Genomic DNA, 23478 nt, shown 5'->3' on the forward strand with positions numbered 1-23478 from the left:
CAGTGAATAGAGGCTGTATATTGAGTTTAGTATGGGTCTGTTTGTTCTGGCTCAAGAACTTATTTTTTTGCAGAAAGGAGGGAAAAAGGTAGCAAAAACCTCCCAGTTGTGAAGACTCTACCTTTAGCAGGCTGATTCTTAGCATCCTGTTTTGGTTTTAACTTTTTTTTTTTCTTTCCTGCACTATGAGGAACTCTGAACAGGGGAACTTTCTAGCTTGTGTAATAACCTAAATGACTTTCTGAATTTTTTTGGTGGATGTCACAGTGGATATGTTTTATTCAGGAAAGTGAACTTACTACTAAAGCAAACTGCTTGGCTTGTAGCTCTGCAGGATCACTCAGTGTTTAGCTATATCTGTACTCCTTCCACTTTTTTAGGTTTTCTGCAGTACTTCCTCTGAGGGGCAATAAGTTGTTCTAACAGGCTCTCTTCATCTTTCCTCTCGGCCAAGCTGTTTGTTCTAGTGTGTGATCAGTTCATCTAGTTAATCTTGCTCTCTGTAAGAAACAAGCAAACACCTGAGGGAGAGCCTGCATCAGAGGTAATTGTATGTGATGAGTAAGACATGAGTAATGTGAGCAAAAGATCTAGTCAAGCTATTTGGCAAAACTGCAAGTGACAGCTTAGTGCTGAAAGAGCTTACTTTGTCAGAAAAATCCTGTAGCATCTACTCAATTAAAAGAGAAAGCTAGTTTTCTGCTAAGAAACCTTTATTCTGATGCATCTGGCTTCTGTTATGGGAAAAGTGCTTGTGACCCATGTAAGGAAATCAGTGTTGGATCTTTATCAGATTGCTGTTGTGAGCGCTCTTTAAGTAGCTCCGTTCCCCTGGTGACGCTACTAGCCCATGGCTGTTGGTTTGTGGCGCTGTTTGATTGAATTACTGACCTTCTTTGACCTTGATTTTATATTTAGAAAATTACACATCCCTGTGTTTGCGTCTTCCAAGGTCAGAATTTTTGTTTGAGAGGTCTTTCTGCACTCACTCAGTGACCAGTGTGGTGAGGATGCAGACCTTACTCCGAGAAATCTGTCCGTATCTGCAGTGGCACTGCAAAGGGGACTCATCCTTCTGAGCTTTTTGGGTCCTGCTTTGACAAAAGGCAGTTTCAGTTTGGGGTTTGGCTTTGCATTGCACTGTGGTGGGTTTTTTTTGGTTGGTTTTGTGGGTTTTTTCCTCCCCTCAAAACACCTCCAGGTGGCCTTTTGCACATTGAAGTGTTAAGCATGAAGGAGCCTTCTTGTGTGCTCTCATATCCAGCAGAGAGGCAGGATAACAGTTGCTTGTTGCTTAATGCTAACTGTGAACATAACAGAAAAAACCTTTCTTGTCTCCCTGCTGCTAGACGACTGGGGAAGCAGTCATAGGAAGCGTCTTGGGCATAGGGCTTAGAACTTGCAGTGCTTCTGCTGTTGCAGGCGGGCTGAGGAGGTGTGGGTACAGGGAGCTGTTTCAGGGGGAAGCTGAGCAGAGATTTTTGGCAGTGATGTGTGGTGTTTTCTGAGCACCCTAGTCTGTTCTGCTGCAGGAGGATGCAGGACTGGGCATCCCTCTGTGCCTGGAGTGGAACAGGGACTGAAGCAGAGAGTATCTTCACTGCTTTCCCCATGTTCGGCAGCTATGGCCTCTCCCAACTTCCCTCCACTGTGCCCCAGTGACAGGGAGCAGAAATAGAAGTGAGAAGGGAGTGAGTAGGGGTGCTCCAAGGTTTAGGGAGGAAACTTGGCCTTGTTACTTCTTGTGCTTTGTAGGCTTTTAAGATTGGATTTTTGACCTCAGGACTGTTGCGATATCAGTGCCTCTGTATGAACCAAAGTACTGTTTTAACACTATGGACAGTGGCAACCATGGCCTATTTGTTGTGCATAGTCAAATAGGGAGGCTGCTGAGGTAGGCTGATGCCAAAAGGGCAGCCTCCTGCCCATCACTGCATGACACAGTTTTTGCTTCTTACCTGCAGAGTGGCAGCAGGAGGATCTCAAAGCATGCTTAAACTCAAAGCAGCAATGGCATGATGGTAAGGGGCTTCTATCCTAGTTTCAACCCCAGTAACTCCAACTCCTCTGCCAGGTTTTTGACCTACCTTTCTTTCCAGCTGGATCTTCATAGATGAATTAACTTATTAGGCTGAAAGCAAGATCCTAGACTGAAAAAGTGCTTCTGAGACTGCAGCAGATATCCTCTCAGGATCTATCTCGATAGATTAATCACTGCTAGACAAGTGAATGGGGAATACCCATAGGAGACCTTGTCGCAGGATGAGGTCTGAGAGTTTTCCAGAAGAGGCTAAATGCAGAAGTTAAAGTTATCCCTTTCTGAGAATGGACTGCCCTTTCCTTTTTTATTCACTCTCCTTGCAGAAGTTAAAGGAGACCTTTGAGAGCAGGACAGAGGATAAAGAGGAGAGCGTGAACACTTCTAGCTTCAAATTTAGGAACAAAATGATGATTTGAGTCACTTGGTCAGAATTTTCTATTGTGATTTACCTGTGCAGACCAAAAGCTATTCAGAGCTCTGATACTCAGAAAAAAGCTGAACTAAATCTTGACTGTTCATACTTGGGTGGCACTTACTCCTCCGGATACTGAGAATTGTTACACTGTTGAAGCAGTTTCTGTGGACTAGAAAGAATAGTTGTGTACTGCTTTAAGTGCTCAACATAAAGGCCGTCTCATCCCATAGTTTGCAAAGTATGACGCATAAATGGGAGCCTTAAGACATGGGAAGAAACATTTTTAAAGCTAACCAGAGAATCCTGTTCTCCCTCCTGGAAGGAGGTGTAGGTGTGGGAGTCAGAACCTGGGAGCCGGAGGGAAGTCTGGTTAAAATCTGTAGCAAAGTAGCTGAGACCCTTCTCATGTTAGTCATCAGACTGTTCCCCCTGCTCCCCGCCCCGCTGAAGTGTGTTCCAATCAAACTGAAGAGAGTGCTGGGTTGAAGAGGGGAGAAGCAAGACTAGGAGGAAATTCTTCCCTTCGTGTTTTAAATTAGAACCATCTGCTTCCTTCTGTGCATCTCCAGATGATATCACTGGGCCTGAATTGGAAACTCCCATGAAAGTCAAACATCTGGAAGACTGGTTAAAACAGTCTATAATGTGCATTTGAAGAGATTGTGCTGTGAATGTGCTCAAGCAAATATAGTCCAGCAGATGAGGAAGTTTTTCCAGAGGACCAGACATATTTTCCATAAGTCTTTTGAAAGCAAGAGAGGACAAAGTATTGGGAGGTTACTTCAATGTGGCTTTGTGGCAGAAGAGCCAAAAAATGCAGCTTTTGTGAGTCTTCTACTTCACTGGTAGCATTAGACTGTTAGAGTGAATACAGCTCTTTGGTTTTGTGGGTACTTCAGATTTGGATAAATACTTTCATTTAGTTTTTATGTCTCTTGTTTAGCTCCATGAGAGCCTGAGCTGAGACAAATGCAGGCTGGACTGAAAAGGAAGAGGGAAAAAAAATGGGCTGAGCTCTGACTAAAGTATTTGTGCTGGAAAGTAGCCCAGAGAGAGTAAAGGAGAAGCTTTAATTAGAAGCAGCTGCATAGCTGATGCAGCCCACAGGACATTTTTCTCATTTTGAACTCTAGCTTTCAGAAATCATTATTTGAGTTAAGTTGTATGTGAAATTTGTTCTTAAAAGATTAAATTCTTGTTGAAGTAGGTTAATAGACCTCATGTGCTTCCAGAAGGTGCCAGAACAAACTTCATCTTTCTGTTTCTGAGTGTTAGATGGAAAACTGAGGAGAAACAGTGGCTTTTATTTGGAAAAGATTCAGTTTCCTGCTCTGAGCATGTCCTTTGGAGCTGACACAAGCTGCTACGATTTTAAGCTGTTCTGTACACAAGTGGCTTTTTTTTCTTTTTTCTTCCTCTACTAAAGAGAACTTGAAAGAGTAGGTTGGGATGAGAGCAGAGCAGGAATTGTGGGAAGCTGGAGTTACTGTTGAGGATAATCATATCCTTTAAAGAAGTTTGGACTTCGACCCTGCTTTTTCAGTGTTTGCCTCTATTTTTAGAGGAAAAAATGTGGTGCCCAACATGAATCAGGGACAAATATTTGCAGATTTGTCTAGACCAACATTTAGAACTAAATTACCATTTTTTGTGCCTAGAAATGTTGATGACAGGAGACGTGATTGAAGATCTAGTCTGTGGGGTTTTTGTTCTTTAATATTGAAAAAGGATTGCACAGAGTTGCTGGAGGGAAAGACTGCATAACTGTGACCAAGCTCTTCTCCAAGAGGAGAGCAAAATGGTGGATTCCAGAGTGTCTGTGCCTGACCTACTGCCTCTCCACAGGCAGGCAAATTCTCTCTGGCTTATTCTGTAAGGTTTTGTCCTTCCAGACATAAAGAGCTGAAGTTAAAAGAGCTTTTTCTGTTCCCTGCTGGAATGCTCCCTCTTGTTTTTCTGATTAGCCTGAGAAGATACCAGAACAAGCCTGGTCTCAGAGCATTCTTTGCCATCGTATCAGAATGTGTGTGTACAAAATGTGGGGCCATTTGTGGGTGATGGATGTGAATACTGTCTCAGAGCACAGGTCTCAGCCTTTCTTTTAAATCATACTGGCAATACTCTTAATCAGTGTTTAGGCTCCTTCTAACCCTGTTACCGAGGGGAAAGAGATAAATGCCACTTCCAGTATCCCTGAGTGTTTGGGGGTGGGAGAGTAGGAGTATTTTGGTGGTTTATTTGCTTGTGGACAAAACATGAAATGTTCTCCTGGAGTTTCTAATTTGTTTCACAGCCTTTCAATGAGAAAGTACTTTAGCTTATCTTTTAGATGTGCTTTGGTTTATTTTGTATTTGTTGGAGTGATGGGTGGTGTTGGAGGACCTCTTGTTTGCCTGGTGAGACGCTCTAGGTGAGGTTCCGTGAGGTTTTGGTTGGCTGCACTTGCTTTCATTATCAAGAGAACTCCAAGTGGATGGCCTGTGTCTGCCACTGTTAGGCTGTAGAGCTTGATGTGCTGCTGACACTGAAGTTTCTGAGCTCCCAGGCCCCCCCACCCCCATCACTGGTGGTACTGAAACCAGAAGAAATCCTGTAACAAAATCTTGTAAGCCCTCTAGGACTGAAGTTCAATTTGACTTCACGCATACATCAGCTGCATATAGACGTCCAGAGACATGATTTAGCTGTGGGTATGCAGACAGTCTCTGGGCACAGCTAGCCCATGTGCTGTGTACAGGCTTGAATACTGTGGGAGTTGAGCAATTCTCCAGCTGCTGGCACAGCTGTCTTTGCTGGGTGCCAGATTTCTATGTGATTGAGCTCCCACACTGCTGTGCTGTAGCCTGCTGGCATTTGGAATGATATCTCCCCTGTATCAAGGAGGGATTTAAGATGCTAAAGGAAGCCTATAGAACTGCTGTGGTTTAGGTCCAGAATACTCAAAAGATTGCCTCTTGTGTGGTGTGGCAGCTCTGGCTGACAGCCTTCAGCTGTTACACTGGGGACGACACAAGAGGCAGAGGATATTCTGTAAATGGTATTGTCTCAGGATTTACTTTCTGTACCTTTATTAATCCTGCCGTGCCCTGCAAAACCTCTTCCTTCATGTCTATTCTTGGATACGAATTTGAAAGTATTAAGGTATGGTGAAAGGAGTCTAATTTGAGTGTGGGGAATGGTAAAGTACTATTATGCACACTATTATATGACTTTCCTGCTTTAGACGTATAGGTAAGCTAATGAATTTTAACATGAGAAAAAACAGTTGTGGTCATCTTGTAGTGACCCCTTGTGAAACTCGGGTAATAACCTCTCTGAATAGCAGTGTTTGAACTAGCGTGTATACTCTTTGTGAAACAGCCAATCCTGGTCTTTTTTTAAGCAAGTGTGAGTGATGGAGAAATTCCATTGCAACCTTAAATGCATTGTTTCAGTTGCTTCCACTGCTGAAACTGTGTGTAAGTTCCTGTCTGAAAATAAAGCTTTAACTTTTAACTGCTCAGTTCTGTTATTTCTGTCCCTTCTAGATTAGGAATTGTTGTTAAATCTGAGTTTCTTTGTGGGTACTTTGAGCTTTTGCCTAAGTGTCTCCTTCCTTTTTCCCTTTGATAGAGAGGCTGAGCCATCTAAGCTTCTCATTGTGTCAAGAGATTTCTGTTAATCATTACTGTTGGCTTATTTGAATTTATTTCATCTCTTCCTTCTTAAAGAGCAGACACTAGAACTGATGTAAGGGTCTGGTAATGATTGTGCCATGCAAGTATCAGGTGTAGCATCATCTCATTTATTCCTACTCTATATTTGCTGTTGATACATCTAAGATGTCCCTGGCCAAACTGTCACGTTAGGAATTCACAATCAGTTGACTGTTAAGGAGCCCCAGAGCAAGTTCCCAGGTCAGCCTCTTGTTTTGGGGAGGATGATGTGTATGTTTTGTTTCTAGGTGTGTGACTGTGCAGTGCTGAAGTGCACTTTGCATGCTGGCTACTTTGTTAAGCAGTCCATGTTACTACTCTCTGTCGAGCTCGTCATCTCTCTTACCTATGTGTTTGACCAGCATCGATGTTTTCTGTTATTATTCATTGATAGAAGAGTTGAGTGGTGTAGAAACAAAGCTAGATCCCTTTAGGCTTCTCTTTAAAATGCAGCTTCATAACTTTTCTTTGATTTTTAAACTAAGTTTTAAGGCCTCTCCAGCTGGGTGTGGCTTGCTGAGGCTTTTTTTGGATTTGTTTTGTCAGTTTGGTTTTTTTCAATCCACCATACATTTTTAAATTTGTAAGGAAAAGGCAGTCTCTTTAATGTCACATTCTTGTCTAGGGGCTAACTAGAGACTTCGTGTATTTCCTCCATTTGGATTTGAGTAGCTTGCTGACTTAATAATTGCACCTATCCTGTTCTGGGACAAAGCGTATCATGTTCACCTCTGAATGCCTTGCAGTCAGTTCTTGAGTTACTTATCAATTAAAGCATGCAGCTGTGTGCTATAGAAGAGCCTGCAAGTGGGCATTCCTGTTCTCTGGATTAGGTGTTACTTTTATCCAGCTTGTACTCTGGCAGCTTTCTGCTACCTGGAAGCAGCAAACAGAGCTGTAGGTGGCACAGAGGTGAGGTCTGTAGCAGCCTTGCCTGGGTCCTGTATTGCTGGAAGTTAAACGGAAAATTCGCAGTGCAAAGGCCAGTTAAAAGATGGATTGCAGCTGACAAATGTAGTCAGACTGTATTGACATAAGTTTAGGTTAGAGAGAAATAACTGCAATTATTCTGCAACCACAGGTCTTTGAATAAAATATTGCCTTGGTTGTAGATAGTGTGTGAATACTCATTTTTCTGTGGGAGAGAGGAACAGTGACCTTGTCGCTAGGGTGCTGGCTAGGGCGTGGGAGACCTGACTTCAGGGACTGTGCTGCCAGCTGAACACAGGCTTCAGCATGTCATGGACCCAGATGTACTTATCAGTGTGGGGACAACAGTGTGTAGAAAATATAATGGAACAAACTGAACATGCTGTAATCCTAGAAGCCTGCTTGCACAGCCCTGCCTGCCACGATCAGTAGAAAGGAATGTGTTAAAGTATCAATGTTTAGACACAAAGGCCTATAGTCAGTTCTTAGATACAAAGCCTTAGTATAAGGCTTCAAGGTTGTGATGTTTTCTGAGAGCTTTGCTATCTCATGAGAATGATGAGGCTGGCTTGATAAAGTCAGAACCCGGCATGGGAACCGGGTGCGTAGTTTAACAGTGTGACTTTACGATTAGAATATGTTGTAAATATTCTGATTCCATGGAAACATGTATCTTGAAAGATGTAACCAATTACTGTCTATTGTTAGGATGTGAAACAGAATATGTGCCAAGACGTGCTGCGTGATTTTAACCTATTGACCAATTAGAATAACTTTTAGGCCGCGTGGACAATCTCTTGTAACCTATTGTAGACTTGCTTCTGTTGTGTGCACTCTGATTATCTGTATAAATAGACCCTCATATGTTACAATAAACAAGCAATGATGATCATACCTCTGTGGGGACTCGTTCATTGACTCCGGGGCTCCCCTCCCCAACAACAGTGTATTCTTATCTCACGGGAGAGTTGTGGAGAAAGATCTGCTATGGATCTTCAGGCCCTCAGACACTGCTTTTGTATGAGGTTTATCTATTTTGGAAGATGGATAATAACCTGGTATTAACACCTGTTATTGAAAAAAATTTTTTCTTCTAAAAAGGATGCTTATTAGAGAGTGAGTAGGTGCAAGGAATTAGTTGTTCCTCAGTGGTTCTTTAACACTTAAGCTTTTTGGGAGTGAGGGAGTAAGTTCCTGCATTGGCTATAACTCTGTATGCAGTATTTATTTACTTATTTTGTCATAAGTGATTTCACAATTTCAACTTAAGTTTTTAGTGGTCTTGTTTGGGGCAGTCCCAGAGGGAGGCCCTGTTACATCTATGACGTTAGTGTTTGGGTCTGTCAGTCTTAACACTAACTTTGGCAAATTCCAAGACTTTCAGTGGTTATGGGACTTCATTCCTGGTGTGTTCCCAGGACAACAAGACTTCATGTGTGAACATGCTGCAAGTAATTTCTTTTCTTTGCAGGTGTCGAGAAGGCTTTCTTGGAGACTACTGCCAGTACAGAAACCCCTGTGAAAGCAATACCTGTAAGAACGGGGGAACTTGTGAAACTACGTCTCTGATCGGAAAGCCTACCTGCAGATGTGCTCCGGGGTTCACGGGAGAGGATTGTCAGTACTCTGAATCACACGTCTGCTACATGTCCCAGCCCTGCCTGAACGGAGGAACTTGTCATCCCCACAGCCAGGAAACTTATGAGTGTGTCTGTCCTCCAGGTTACACAGGTGGGATTCTGAGTTTGTACCTCCGGACTTCCTCTGGCAGGAATTACTTCATCTGAGACTCCAAGAGTGTTCTGTGTCAGTCCTAGTACACTCTCAATTTTACTAGCTCCAGCACAGGAAATGAGAAGTCTAAATGACTTCATGAACAAAAAAGCAAAGGAGGGTAGGGAGTCAAGGTCCCTGCCCTTTAGATGTAAGCAGAAAGACATTTAGATCTTGTGGGGTTGTCCACGTGGGGGAAAAAAAGGAGTGCAGAAGCTAATCTGTAGTGGCTGTTGCACTTGGAATTCAGAGTGTCTTCTGAAAAAGATTAAGTGTATTTGGCCAACAAAATTTTTCTATGGGAAAACTCTAATTGGGTACCTGAGGGGTAGCGTGGAAGCTTACCCCTTTCTTTCTTGAAGGGGACATAGAGGAGGAGTGACTGTCAGTGTGTAGTGTGACTTCAGGTCATGGATTAATTTTATAAATCACAACATTCCATATCTGGCTGCTACCCTGTAAGTAAAATGACTTCATTCTGTAACCATAAACTGATTTTTGTTTCAAATATGATGCTGTAAAATGCAGGTATAAATTTTCCTGTAATAACTTTAAGTCTTAGTACACAAATCATTTTGAGGTAGCATGAAGGAAATACTATTTTCCATAGAAGTAACTCTTTCTTAATGAAGTGCTGTGTCTTGATCCTTTAGGAAAGGACTGCCAGTGGATTGATGCCTGCACATCTCAACCTTGTGCTAATGGAAGTACATGTACTGTATCTGGAAATAAGTTCTCCTGCATCTGTCTCTCTGGCTACACTGGCCAGAGGTGCGAGATAGATGTGAATGAATGTGCTACACCAGGCCTTTGCCAGCATGGTGGGACTTGTATCAATCTGCCTGGTTCATACCGATGCCAGTGCAAGCCAGGCTATACAGGACATCGCTGTGAAAGCGTGTATGTGCCGTGTTCCCCATCACCCTGTTTGAATGGAGGAACGTGTCGTCAAACAAGTGACTTCACCTTTGAGTGCAACTGCTTGCCAGGTACATAATGCTTTTTCACAGTGCTTGGATTTCGTACTCCTGTCACTGCATTCCTGTCTGTGTTCTGAAAACTTCTCTTGGTGATACTGGTGTAATATGAGGTTGACGGGAGAAATCTTGCAAGGTGGGAAGCTCTGCTAGTATGTTAAATTCTGAGTGTCAGGATTGTGTAATGTGGAAGGGAAGAAAATGGAAAAAGGCTAGAAATGAAAGATTTCTTTGGAAGCCAATTAGAGGCAAAGAATCAAATAGGTAAGAACTATGAGGTAGATTCAAGGAGATTAGGGTGGTATCTCCTAATGCCCATTTGGAATGTGAAATTCCATGAATGTAAATTTCTACAAATACATAGTTTTGTGTCTGTACAGGCTGCAGTTAACTTCAGTGCTTGAATGAAGATGAAGCAAGAATGAAGATGTCTTTCTCCTTCTCTGTCTTTACTTCTAAAACATTAGGCTCTATTCCCTTCCTTTTTGTTCCCCAGTTCCTCCAAATCTTAGAAGATACAATTTCTCCCTCACCACACCCTTTTTGTCCTGTAATGGCTCCAGGTAAATTAGGCTTGTTTGTTTTCTGGTGCTGCTCCCTGTCCTGAGTTCATCCACAGCAGGGGTGATGTGCTTACTCAGGATTGTGGGCTGTATTGTTTTTGTATGTCAAGCTGGGCTTCTGTCACCAACGCAGTCTTCTTTACAAATGACCACATCTCACCTGACTGGGACCCTGGTGGTTTCATCCTGCCCTGCTCCCTCCCATCCACTTCTCAAACTGACCACAGGACAGAACTAGACATCTTTGCATATCAGGTTTTTTTTTAGGCTGATGTTTTTTTACTGAGTAACTCAGTCCATGGGAAACTGGTTGTTTGGAAATGCTTTGGTTTTGATTTCCTACTTAACTGTGTTGCAGTCTGGCGCATGAAGACTTAGTATGTGGTAATCTAGAAAAGTAAACTCTCTTCCCTCTAGCGTTTCGCTGGTGTTATTTACGTGAAAGATGTAGTTGCCATATACTGTTTAGGATGCATGTAGAGTGTCTGCATTCTCATGAGGATCATCTGGAGTCACAGGTACGTGTGAGAAGAGCATTTAGAACTGAACTTGTGAAAAATATTCTCTTTTTTGGTCACCATTGCCCTGAAGTACTGGCTCAAATGACCTTAAATGTACATTGCCAACCTTTAGAAAGTTGTTTTTCAGGCACTCGCCAAGTTATCTGAGCCAGCATGTGACTTCATAGAGTTTAGGAAAGTCAATCTTAAAATAGAAGCATGCATTATCTTTATTTTTATGTGAAAGCAACCATTTCTGATGATGCTTGAACATACAGGGTCTTTGAAAATGCTGTGTCTTAACTAACAATTGCTCTCAGGGAATTTATTGTTTTTCTGCTTTACGTCATTTTAAAATGAAATTGTAAACTAAATATCTCTGGACTAACAGGCTTGGTCAGAAATTCAGAATTTTCTCAAAAGTAAGATCTGTTTAGCCAGTTCAAGGAGCTTAAGATTTCGTGCAGAAGTGGTATGGTGCACGGAAGAGGAGAGGAAGGTGAAGTTTGAAGGACTAGATTCTGCAAAGCTGATAAAACAGTTTGCTTTTGTGATTCTCTTAGAGGGGCACAAGGCTGGGTAGGAGCACATTTTCCCTTAGACAAGCACGTGGGCTGGCTAAACTATAGTCAGGAAATGAAAATGAGATTACTATAGTAACAGTTACACACCCACACTGCTCACACACGTTTTGGATTATTAGCTGCTTTTTTGGACTTGTTACACAATGCACATAGTGGGAGTGAGTTAATGCAGCTTTGAGAGCCTTCACTTCTCTGTTTCCTGTATTTGTTTAGGTGGCTGTGTTGTTTTTCTAGCTTGATTTTTAAAACAAGTCATTTGAAAAATAGGAGACAAAAAAAGGGGGGGGAGGTTGGAGAGGCTGAAATGCTTACATTAAACTCCCTGATAAAGGCAAGGCACCCAGCTGTTTCTTCCCTCTTAATGAGACATGCAGAGCAAAATTTCTTAAGTGTTGGAAAAGGTTCTGTTTGGGAAGAAAGGGTCATCAGAAGAAGGGAATGGTGGCCTGTCACACCTAGGGAAGATGTGAACAAGGCCTGCTCATCTGGAAGAGAGTGCCAAGATTATGGACTTAGAATTCCTCTTTAGACTCTGAATTGGAGCAGTGCCGATGATATTGTGACTATAAATGGAATTGCTCTAGCTCTTTCTTCTGGACTGCCTTCAGATGTTACCATCACTCAGCGTTATGGCTGTAGAGCCAGAAGGCAGTTACATCTTGAATTGTTGATGTTTTTTTAATATGATTTTGCATCTTGTGACCTGTGAAACTGCTTTGAAGAACTGCCAAGCAGCAGCTTAGGCATAGTTAGGTTACTCCTTGACTGGCCTTTACACAGGTTTTTGTTTCCTGTAGATGTTTTCTTTTTGGCTTTTGAGCGAATTCAATTTTTTGTAAATGTAGATACACAAGAATGAGAGCTTGAAAATGTGGAAGACCTACACTGTGGAGTTAGATATCACAGCAGTTTTTTCTGCAGTAGCGCAAGTACTGCAGTATGTGCAGTACAGTCAAGCTACTCTTTAAGTTCTCTGGTGCCCATTTCACTTGTAGGTTTACACAAACAAAACTTGCATTAGATAATTCATGAAGTCATGTGTATTAGAAGTCATTGTTTGGCTGCAAGTGTAAGTGGAGAGTTATGTACTGTCAGTATTACATCTGTGTGAAATATACTTCTTATTTCCTATCCATCTAGTGTAATAACTTTTCCTCTGTGTTTGGTTTAGATAAAAACAAGATTGTAGACAACTCAGCCTGTTGGGTCAACCATAACTCATAGTAAAAAAAAATACTTCTGTGAAAGACTTAACCTGAAGCATTAGCAACTCCTTTAAATATAAGAATGAGCTCGTAGTTATAAATATGTGACAAAAAAGGAGTTCATTTGGCAACTAACCTTTAAAGGAATGTTAAACAAGTCAATAGAGGAAGTTCTCAGCTGGGAAAGTGATTATTCATTGTTATCCATCAAAATAATTACCCATTAACTTAGATAAGGACTCTAGGGAATTCTAAGGGCTTATTCAGGAAATGATCTGTCAGGCTGGAGCAAGCTGTTCATGAGAGCTGGAACACTTCCTGGGAAGAGGAAGTAACTTGCGCTGGTTTGTAGTGGAGCATCATGCTTCCCCACATAGGGAGCATCTTGAATGGGGTCTAGCAGACACACTGAACATACTGTGGTGGAAAGATCCTGCTTGCTGGGATTTAGGGATGACCTGCTCCCTGAGGGTGTGAGGTTCTGCATGGCAGCAGTCTTGGGACTACAGACAGGGTGTGTGCCCCTCTGCTCCAGACGAGGCTTTTTTTTTTGCAAGCTCTTTTTTGTTTTTGTGTTCTAGTGTCACTAGTGTTATCCCCCAGCTTTTAGTGTGGTATTAATGGTTTTCTCCATTTGTATGAGATGCTTGAGGATCAGCTCTTAGGTGGTAATATAGCTGGTTAAAATGTGAAAATGTACTGTGGCTTTGTGAGGTTTGAGTGTTGGGGTGGCTTCCATGCTCTATTATTACTCAAAATTATCATGCCACTTTAGGTTTGTGTGTAGTACAGCGAGATAGTGTTAAATAAATGCCTGCTGTCAGAAATTTCTTTGCTACAAGGTAAGATACATCTTCATATTGCCAGAACTGAAATGATGGGAACTTACACTTTTCAAGTTTGTGGTTCTGTCTACATTTTCATGCTGATCACGTTGCTGGCATGAATGGAATCTATGGTGAGTGGAATGATTCTTCTCAAGCTGAAAAGCAAGTTGATAAGACACTCCTGTGTTACAGTTGACCCTTTGGTCATGCATGGTAGCTTTACACAGTTGAAAATGTAGAGGTCTGATACTCGTATTCCTTGGTAGTTGTTCCTCAGGACCTTTTGCAATGTTGATTAGGGTTCACACTAACCATGGATTTAACCTTCCCTACTGCCAGGTTATTTGCAGGATCTTGAGTGAAGGTGGGAAGGGCTTTGAGGGGAGGAGGTAATAATGCAGGTCTGTCTTTTTATGTTGGGTCTGTTCTTTCTTGCTGTTGGATGCTAATGCACCTGATAGAGCTTGGCAACAGCACTCTGCTTCTGACTCTTTCCTATAGTATTGGAGAAGTTCAGGAGGTGGGAATGAATACGAATCATCTCAAGTTTCTTGAGAGTAGTGGTCGTCTGGAGAAACTGCTTCAGAGCTTTACAGTCTCTCATCTGCCACACAGCATGATCTGCATTGGACCAGATGTTGCTTGGAGGGTCTGCGTTAACACATGTTATGGAAGCGTCTGGAAGATGCCATCAAAAGTAGAGGGGTTAAAGCATAATTTAAGATTAGAGGACTTCATAATGTTAATGTTACATTCCGAAGTGGTGAAGAGGCAGAGCTGATGTTTTAAATTAATGCGTGTGTTCTGGTATCATTTACTGTGCATTAGCATGCATCCACTTGTGCTTGATAAATAACTCTCTAATCCAGCAGAAATGGCAGGTTTCTTTAATGAAGGATGAAGTAAATCAGCAGGGGAAATCGAGGGGAACATGGCTTATGGATGAATCCCTTCTGTAATGCCCTCACTTCTCCTTATTTGGAAGGCAAAGGAAGCTTAGCAAGGTTATTTTGCCAGCGTGGCTGGATTCATTAGAGTATAGCCTTCACTGGGGAAGGGGGGAGGTCTGATTTCTCTGCTTTCCAAGTGTTGCTTGGGTGGTGGCTGATTTGTTGAGTGAGTAACTTGCCTAACACTAAAGAGGGCCAAATCAGGAATTTGGAAGCTCATTTTCAAAGAATACGGTATCTTTCTTTGATGTGACCAAGACAGATGAACTACGCTGAGGTATTAATGAAGTGGATGCCAGGCACTTTTTTGCCATGGGAAGCTTGTCCTGGGTGATGCCCTAGCTGCTGCTTGGTGGGCAGCGATGGGTTCAACTCACAGTAAACTAAATCTCTTGGTCTTCACTTTGCTTGCTTTGAATGGCTGTGCTCATTAGTGACTTAAAGAAAAAATACCTTTGTGTTTTTTGTGGTGAAAATGTATTGGGCTTTCTCCCCAGGGCAATGGTATTCTAGCCATGCAATCTGACTTGCATGCTATAAGTAAGGGATTCAGCGAAGTCTCCAGTCAGCGTGCTGCATTGGGGTTCAGCAGGATTAGGTTAACAGGGAAGGACTTGAAGAAAAAATGGAGAGAAGCTGCATTAGGGTGGATTACCTTCAAAAGAGGCTGGAAGCCCATTTCAGTCTGCTGTTTTTCTGTTTTGTCCAGGTTTTGAGGGGAACATCTGTGGGCACAACGTTGATGACTGCCCAAATCACAACTGCCAAAATGGGGGCATATGTGTGGACGGTGTGAACACGTACAATTGCCGCTGCCCACCACAATGGACAGGTACGTACTACGGAAAACATTCCTGTATAGGTTGGGCACACTGTGGGAGTGAAGTGCAGGACTTCTGGCCTTCACTCTATGTACATCTGAGCTGCATTCAGATGTATGCAGCTCACATCTGTGACTTGTTCTGCATCCTGGGGGGCAGATATTACTGGAATCCTTAAAAGAAAATTGTTTGCATCAAAGCAACCACAGTGGCAGGCAATTTCCCATTGAACCAGGCAGTATTATAGTCTTATGTACGCACGGGTTTGACCGACATGTCCTGTGATTCTGGAACTGCAATGCAGTGCCGCTATCAGCTGCACTTCTGCTCATATGGGTTACTTTGTAAGAGGACGTGTGTTTTATGAAACTGCAAAACATGGCTTAGCTGTTACAGGTGTGTGCATTAGCGGTGCTTTGCTGATCCATCTCGTGGGTAGTTTTAACTCAGGATAATGATCCCTTTGTAAATGATGGTTAAACCTGCTGAAGAACAGGACAAATCTGAAAGAAGGCAAAGGTGTGGGAGAAAGGTAAGGAAGAGAAGAAGCGTATGGGAAGCTTATGTTTTTGCTATTTTTATTTCCTTGCTGTGGCTGATTTTTATCTGGAGTTCACTGACTAGCAAAGCTACATTTGCTTCATTAAATGAGTCTGCTTTATTCTGAGTCTGTAGGGGGAAAAGTGTGAATTCAAGAAAGTGTTATGCATGATGTAAGGAAGCAGCTTACAGGAAATTCAGTGTCATCTTTAGTCACAAAATGTCTCTGTACCTAAAAAATAAACAGGTAACTGCGGGTTTGGGTGGGTTTTTTTGAGTCATACTAGTCATTTTTAGCCGGTGCACTTTTTCAGCTGAGTGTAATTTTGCCCTTATGTCAAAATCATAGGTAAAAATACAGCCCTAAAACTGGAAAACTGGGGCATGGACTTGATTTGCATTTTCCTTTCCTAAAGTAGATTGGGATACTTATTTTGGAACAAAGCTTACACTAGCTTCTCCATTTCTGAAGAACATTTAGCACATTTTACACTGTCTACAAATAGAGTGTTTGAAACCAGAACACGGGTAGTGATTGGCAGTTCACATAAATGCACTGTGAGGAGTTTGACTACTGGAGACTGGAGTTTTCATGTTGTTCTAGAATTTTTTTCTTCAGAGAGCATCATTCTCGTTAAAACCGGCTGTCATTAACTGCAAAGGAGGCTGCCAATTAAGAACCCTCATTAACTTTAATGAATTATATATTCTTAAATGAAGTTAAAACCACCTAAGAGTGAAATGCACCACTGCTAGTATAGCTCTTTGAAACTTGGTGTAAATAGGAGAAAATGAGTTGTCCCCTTAATGAGTAAGTGCTCTTGCTTCTATTCTGTTTCTCTGTCTGGATGTCCTTAAAGCCTACAGAAAGTGAAACCTGCAATGGAAAACATGAATAGAACTTGGGTGTGGACCCAACAACCCTTCAGTAACCCCTAAAATCTTGCTTCATGCTGCAGCAATTATAAACATTGTTACGGCTTCTAGCGTCCCTCAGTAGTAGATTAATCTACTACTCATTCCTGAAGGATAGAGGATATGGTGGATCATGAACATTTACAGCATGAGTTTAAAATTTGCAAGGGATTTTTTTGCTCTGTAGAGGCACCATAAACTTAGCTTGGCTGACAGGAATTGGATGGATGGCTGCTGTCCCTTGGGATGGCTTCTGCAGCCTTCTGGGAAGAGGCCTTGGTGTTTCTGTTTGGGTTTGTGGTAGATCGTCTCTCTGATTAACTCCTGAAGTTCTTTGCAATGCAGTTGTGGTGGTTCCTGCTCTGAACCTCTTGTGGGCTCTGTCTACCATTGGAGAAAATTGTTAGATGTGTGCTGCAGCCTACCATTGTGTGCAAAGTCTCACCAGACAACTCTCTGTGCTTCCCTTGGCCAAAACCTTGGAAAGAGAACAAGTCCTCAAGCCTTATGTTCCTGTAACATAAAACAGTTTGATAGAACGGGCTTTCTGAGAGTTCTTTTTTTTTTTTTATGGTGCAGTTAAGGTGATGAGCGCAGCAGTGGGTTTAAATGGTGGCTTCTCAAGACCCTGGACTTTCTAGACTTCAAGACTCTGGTTAGTTGGGAACTAAAACTGGCCTCACCATTTAGGAAACAGCAGCTTGGCAGTTTGAACAGTGGACATTAGAGCCTTAGGGGAACCCAACTGTCTTGTTTTGAATGAACGGTGCCATTTTTGTTTTTCAAACTAAAACATGAGTAACTTCAGAATTAGCAATGCACGTTCATATCAGCATATGTTTGACATGTGTAGCTCTGTGCATCAGCAGGATGCCTTAGCAACAGCCATTCTTCTGCAGCATAACTGCTGATCTGGGTGTTTCTGGAAGTTGAAGATGACTTTTTTCATGATTAAACTGCAGCAGATGCTGACAGGAGTAAACTACAATAAAAAAAAATTTCTCAGCAGTAAGGAAATGTTACGTAAGTGCAGGTCCATTCTTTGCACAAACATGGTTTATTACATTGTAAATCATCTCTAAGGTAAGTGAAGAGGGGAGAGCTGAGCAAACAACTCTTTAAGAGTCTGTCCTGATAAATGCTTATATCCTAACAGTGAGGAACTGTGAGAGTGAAAGCTTCAGGAAATCAAAAGCTTCCAATGAGACCTTGAGGTTAGAAGACATTGTGTGCAGCCCAGAGGAAAAAAAAAAATAAGGCCAAAATACGCAAGTGTGAAAAATCATCAGCCAAAAGTGAAAAGATGTTAAATTTGCTAAAAGCATTGTAATAATTTACTTGTGCTGTCTTCATAACAGTTCTTTTGCAGTCTCCTCTTTCTAATACTTAATTGTCAAGTAATCTTGGAGAAGTTTAAATGGGTCTGTTGGCAGTTTTAGTCTTTATTAAATCTTTGTGCCATGGATGATGATCTAGCATGTTTATTAATATAATTTGTGCTTTGTGGCATAGAGAAACTGGTCCCATTCCTTGCTATAAAGATCAAGAAGCTGTGTTGCATCCAATGAGGAATAGTGTACAGTAATGTTGAAACATCCTTTACTGAAACAGAATCTGTCCTCGTTTTGGTAACCATCAGCCTCGTGTAGTTCCATGACCAGGTGGTAGGCTGGGCTACACGGCTAGATATTCTTTATTGTTTTTCTGTTTGGTACTGGAATGTAGCTTTTGAGAGACTGTTTGCTTTCAGCTTGATTTCCTACTCTTCAAAAAGGGCTCACTGCTCCTTTTCTGTTGAAGTGCATGCCTTCCCTTTCTCATTTTGCTGCTTTTTCCGGAAAGGTAAAATCTCGCCTTTCCAATACAAGGATGAGAAATTCCTGCTGTTGCTAATGTTTTTGTCACCTTCAAAGTTTTCATATTTCATTTGGTTATAATGATTGTCTAGCTAATAAATTTCTAACTGGCAAGACAGTCTTGGAAGTGTTTGGGTGAAACTGCCCCAGGTCTTTCCTGCTGCCAGTGTTAACTGATTTTTTTTTTTTTTTTTTTTTTTTTTTTAAGATAGCTTTATCTTGTCCCAGGCTAAATCCTTTGTCAGAACCAGTGTTTGTTGGGTCTTTTCAAAGCATGATGTTGCAGATCTGTAAGGAAGCTCATCTTTTCTTGGAAATAGATAAGGATGCTATTTTGTAAGACTGAAATCTATTCCTTTGTGCATGGCAGGCCAGAGAATTTATATTTTAAATGTAATTTGAATCCAGATAAGCCAAAAATCCTGGCTAATGTCTGTGCTATATGAGCGCTCTGGTTTACACTGCTGTTCTGCAGCAGTTAAACCAGCTGGATGGACTCACTGCAGTCTGTGGAGAAAGGCTTCTTTGCCTTCTCTCCCTGCCAGCCATCTTCCCCTGAGCTGACTCTGGTATTTGTTAGTGTGCCACTTTAACTCGGTAATCTGGTAAAAAATCCTGTCAGCTGCTTTATTTTTCCTTTTTTCTTTCTTTTTTTTTTTTTCACTTTGTCTGGTATCAGGAATTAAAATTCACAGAGCTGTCTCATGAGTGATTGGATGCAGAGGTGTGGAAGGTTAGGATGTCCTTCCATAAGACACGGTGAAACCATCTGAGGATTTAAAGGCCATTCAGTTGATCAAAACTACAATTCATATAAAGAAACAAGAGTGTGTGAAACACTTGTTTGCTCTGATCTGACCTACGCAGCTTTGTGTCAAGAAAGACAGCTTGATAAGTTGGGTGATAAAGTGATTAGCAATATAAAATACTGTAAATGCAGTTGTTTTTCTTGGCTGAGGACTCCTTCACTGTTTAAAGTTGCAGTGTTTCTGAGGATCATCATGAATCTGGCCCAAATCACCCTTCAGGAATAATGAGCAACAGAGATTAAGATTTGTATACTCCGTTGAGTTCAGTCCTTTGCATAGTTTGCTCCAGAAGCAGTGCATCAGGAGTTGTGGGCCGAGCCCCTGGGTTTGGGGGACGTTACATTCTCGCTCAGGTGGGTTTGGGAAGACCTACCTTGTACTGCTTCAGTTGCAGGGTTGGCCTGCTTGCCTCCCTTCCTTATTTCAACCCCTGTGGCTGTGGAGGCGAGAGTCCGATGGCAGTTGTATTTATTTAGGCTTTGTTTTCCCTTGGAAAGGAGACTCCAGTGAACTGTATATTTTAAAATCTAGAAGACCTTTGTCTTGTGGGAAGTACAGTGTGTTCTAACAGCTGACTCCACCAAATATCCAGCACAGGGAACTAGTTTAAGAAGCAAATGTTTGTCTTGAGTAGAAAAGCTCTTCAGGCAGCAGGCTATGCTTTTTAATTAAAATAGCTGTTAGCTTGGTCATATGTTCTTAAACACTAGCACAAGGGTTACTTTTTCTGCTGAGCTTTAGGCAGGAATTTTCAAAGAGGGGGGGAGTTAAGGGTTCAATTCCTATTTAAGTAGAGTAATATTTGCTCCCTACCTTGGTTTCCTTTGAAAATCCCAACCTTAAACTCTGGGCAGACATATCCCTAAAAAGGGAGGATAAACATCAAAAGGCTAATGTTTAACATTTTTATATAAGATTGTATACTCTGATATTTTGTTTCTTAAAACGTTATTTGCCAAATATCACTTTCTTCAGCTTCTGTATCGCAAAATATACAGTAACGAGTCCTAAGTTAGTGTTCAAAAAATACTGCTTTGTTGAAATACTTAGAGCCGTGGAATGTAGAGGAACTAACTGACACTAGATGATGCAGATTATAAATCTTAAACATGCTGGTCTCTTGAAATGATGGAATATACATCCTTGCTACTTTCTATAGAGCGCTGAATATTACCTGCCAGAGAGCGTTGTCAGGCTTGTGCTCATTTCTGATTCTGATTGGCATGTGCATATTGTGATGTTCAACGAGCAGTCCTTGCCCTTGTATTAACACACAGTAGTGGGTTGGACTCCTGCAAGAAGTGTAGTCATCTCTCCCAGTGCATAGTGTGGCAGACATTCTAGTGCCTTTCCAAACTTAATTTAAAAGCATAATAGCCTCTTTGGTACTGGCTGAGATCCATCTATGCTGAACTTGGCAAGTCAGCTGGTGATTTGCTGTCCCTACAGTAGTATCTCCAAGAGACAGCTCTCTGAAAGAGGCCAAGAGGGATTATGATTCTTTTTCATTGTTCATTATTTGAACTGGCAGATACAAAGGGAGCAGGGAGCACAGAGCAGCCTCCAGAGCTGGCAGCTCTAAGTTTGACTGTACAAATGATTTAAAGCATTGGATGTAAATTTTATCGTGGACAGGGTATGTGTCTCTTGTGGTATATGATTCCAGTGTTGTGCAGAGTAAGTTGATTACAGAGGCATTAAAAGTTACACCATTAGTCTGTGCCTTGTCCAGTATAGATTCTGGACACCTACAACAACCTTCTGTTTGGTTTGTGCAGCTATCCATTTCCCAACAGCAAGCCTTGCTGAGGAGATGGCTGTCATGAACCACCTGAGATGTTAACAGCTAAACTGATGCAATGACAGCTGGGTAGCATCCAGCTGAGACCACGCTGCTGCCTCTTCTCTCGTGCCTTTGATGATTTTTCAGGCTGGGAAGATACTCTTTGCAATCATATGTGCCAAATAATGTCTTGTAGAGCTGTCTCTTGGACAGCTGGCACTGAAATAAAATAGGCTGGACCGCTCTGGAGAGGCTGGGCTGGATGTGTGCTGTGAGACCAGGCTAACAGGTAGCAGTTGTTTTATCTACAGCTGACGATTCTGGCAGCTTCTGTCCCTTCCTTTGTTCTAAGAATGAGGCGATTTGTCTGTGGATAATTACTAAAGATGTGTTGCTAAGATAGCTTGGGAATATGAAGTTTTTATTGTAGGGTTTGGCTCAGACTGCTACGTTTTTGCCTCGTAGATCTTTTCCTTTGTTAGATGTTTCCCTGATTCGCTCTATTTTCCAAAGAGGTAAAGAGAAAGACAGAACGGGGAATAAGCTGGTGATGTGTATTTCCTTTTGGTTACTTCTCTGTCCTGCTGCTATCAGACTTCACCTGCCACTGATCTCTTATCAAGACTGCCTTCTCTACCCAGTAGTCTGTAGGGAGTGATCTTGGGCAGTGTTTAATGGATCATGGCATGCATAAGACTCTTAAAGCACAGAGTTTTGTATTTGGAGGTTGTAAAATCCCTTGTAAAAGCCCATTAGTTCCACTATATGCTTACCAGTGTGGTTATGAAATTAAACTCTTTCTCCACCATATTATCCCAAAATAAAAGCAGATGCTTAACGCTGCTTGTTACATTTGTAAATGCAACAATTGTTCAAATTCTGAGCTCTTAAATTTTATGATATCTTGAATAGCATTTGACATTGCCCAAGATACAGTGGATCTACATAAAACAAAAGCAACAACCCAACACCTAAGATTTGGGAATGGCTGTTACTGCTTTGCTGGTCTATAGTTCTGTATTTCAAATGGAGAAAGGTGCTGTGAGATCTTGATGAACGAGAACTTTTTTGAGGGCTGTGATGCCTCTCACTTTAGAGAACCCCTACAAGGGAAAAATACTTGGATTCAGTCGTTTTTTTTCAGGAGAAACTGCTGTCATAGTTAAACAGAGATGACCTTATCTAAACACACATGCAACTGGGGGTACTTTTTTGCAGATGTGATCAATGCAGTCCATTGAATTCCTGTGTGTGTCTGAAGCCATCCCTGGAGCTGAAGGCAGCAGTTATATCTATGGGATTGTCCACGGGGAGCTGTCGTGATGGCTTCATCAGAGGGTCAGGAATTTGGGCGTGATCTGGATATCACGCTTCAGATCCCTCTCAATATTACCTGTTCATTGTTCTGGATGTTTTTGTGCATATATAAGTGTGTTGCATCTTTCAAGAAAGTTTGAAGCTCTTTGCTTTGAGGTATCTTGTGTCAGCAAAGCAAATTACATAAATGATCAAATTTTTTTTTTTTTTGCCATGTGCTGCATTTTCCCTGATGTAACTGTTGTATTATTCTTTTATCATCTCTCTCCCGTATTGTGGGTAACAATTGCTTTGTAACTCTCTTACAAAATTCTTCTCATCGGTCTGTCATACTCTGAACTTTCCCCCTGTTACAGTGTCTTTATTCAGAGGTGGTAACTTCCATACTGCGAAAATGTATTCCAGACTAAGGCTAATGTTACTGCTATTACACAACAACTGTTTGCATTAGTTTCTTCCTTGTAGTCAAATGTCTTGTCAGTCACGTTTATTTTGTTGATTAAAGCTGTTATGGAGCAGAGTTGCCCACTGATGTTTTCCAGGGAAGCTGATGTCTTTCCTCAAGGAGTGCCCAACCGAAACCTTCTGCAACAAGTCTGTTTGCCTTTGTTTGACTTGGCATTTGTGCATCAAGCCTTCTCTGCTGTTGCACTGCCCAGCAGCCTTCCTTGGTTGGAGCTATCTGAAATTCCCTGGCTTCTTCGTGGATAATATAAATATTTTGTTAGAGGTCATTGCCTACTGTTCCTTTCCTTCCAGACCATTAATTAAATGCTCCAGTATCTGTATGTATTTATTAATTGTAACTCAGTTTTTTTAACGAATATGGATAATTCTGTAGGTTAAAGATTAAATGAATTTTTACAAATACATAATTAAAAAACATGGTGCTGAAGTATTTTTCATAAACGCTTTTTCTAGAAGGGCCTGATGGTTCCATGCAGTTTTTCCCTTTTCCATTTGTACATGTGTGATGC

General features: G+C 41.6%; 1 protein-coding gene across 3 annotated transcripts in view; it reads left to right on the forward strand.

Annotated features, from left to right (window-relative positions):
* The window catches only part of NOTCH2 (notch receptor 2), an 87328-nt gene that overhangs the window by 11414 nt on the left and 52436 nt on the right, over positions 1-23478 (forward strand). For all 3 annotated transcript variants that reach the window (XM_054072414.1, XM_054072411.1, XM_054072410.1), the window contains exons 3-5: positions 8553-8812; positions 9508-9843; positions 15170-15292. In XM_054072414.1, the coding sequence (XP_053928389.1) occupies positions 8553-8812; positions 9508-9843; positions 15170-15292 (719 nt within the window). The remainder of the gene's footprint in view (positions 1-8552; positions 8813-9507; positions 9844-15169; positions 15293-23478) is intronic.

The sequence above is a fragment of the Cuculus canorus genome, chromosome 8 (assembly GCF_017976375.1).
Source record: "Cuculus canorus isolate bCucCan1 chromosome 8, bCucCan1.pri, whole genome shotgun sequence".
In the NCBI taxonomy this organism is placed as follows: Eukaryota; Metazoa; Chordata; class Aves; order Cuculiformes; family Cuculidae; genus Cuculus; species Cuculus canorus.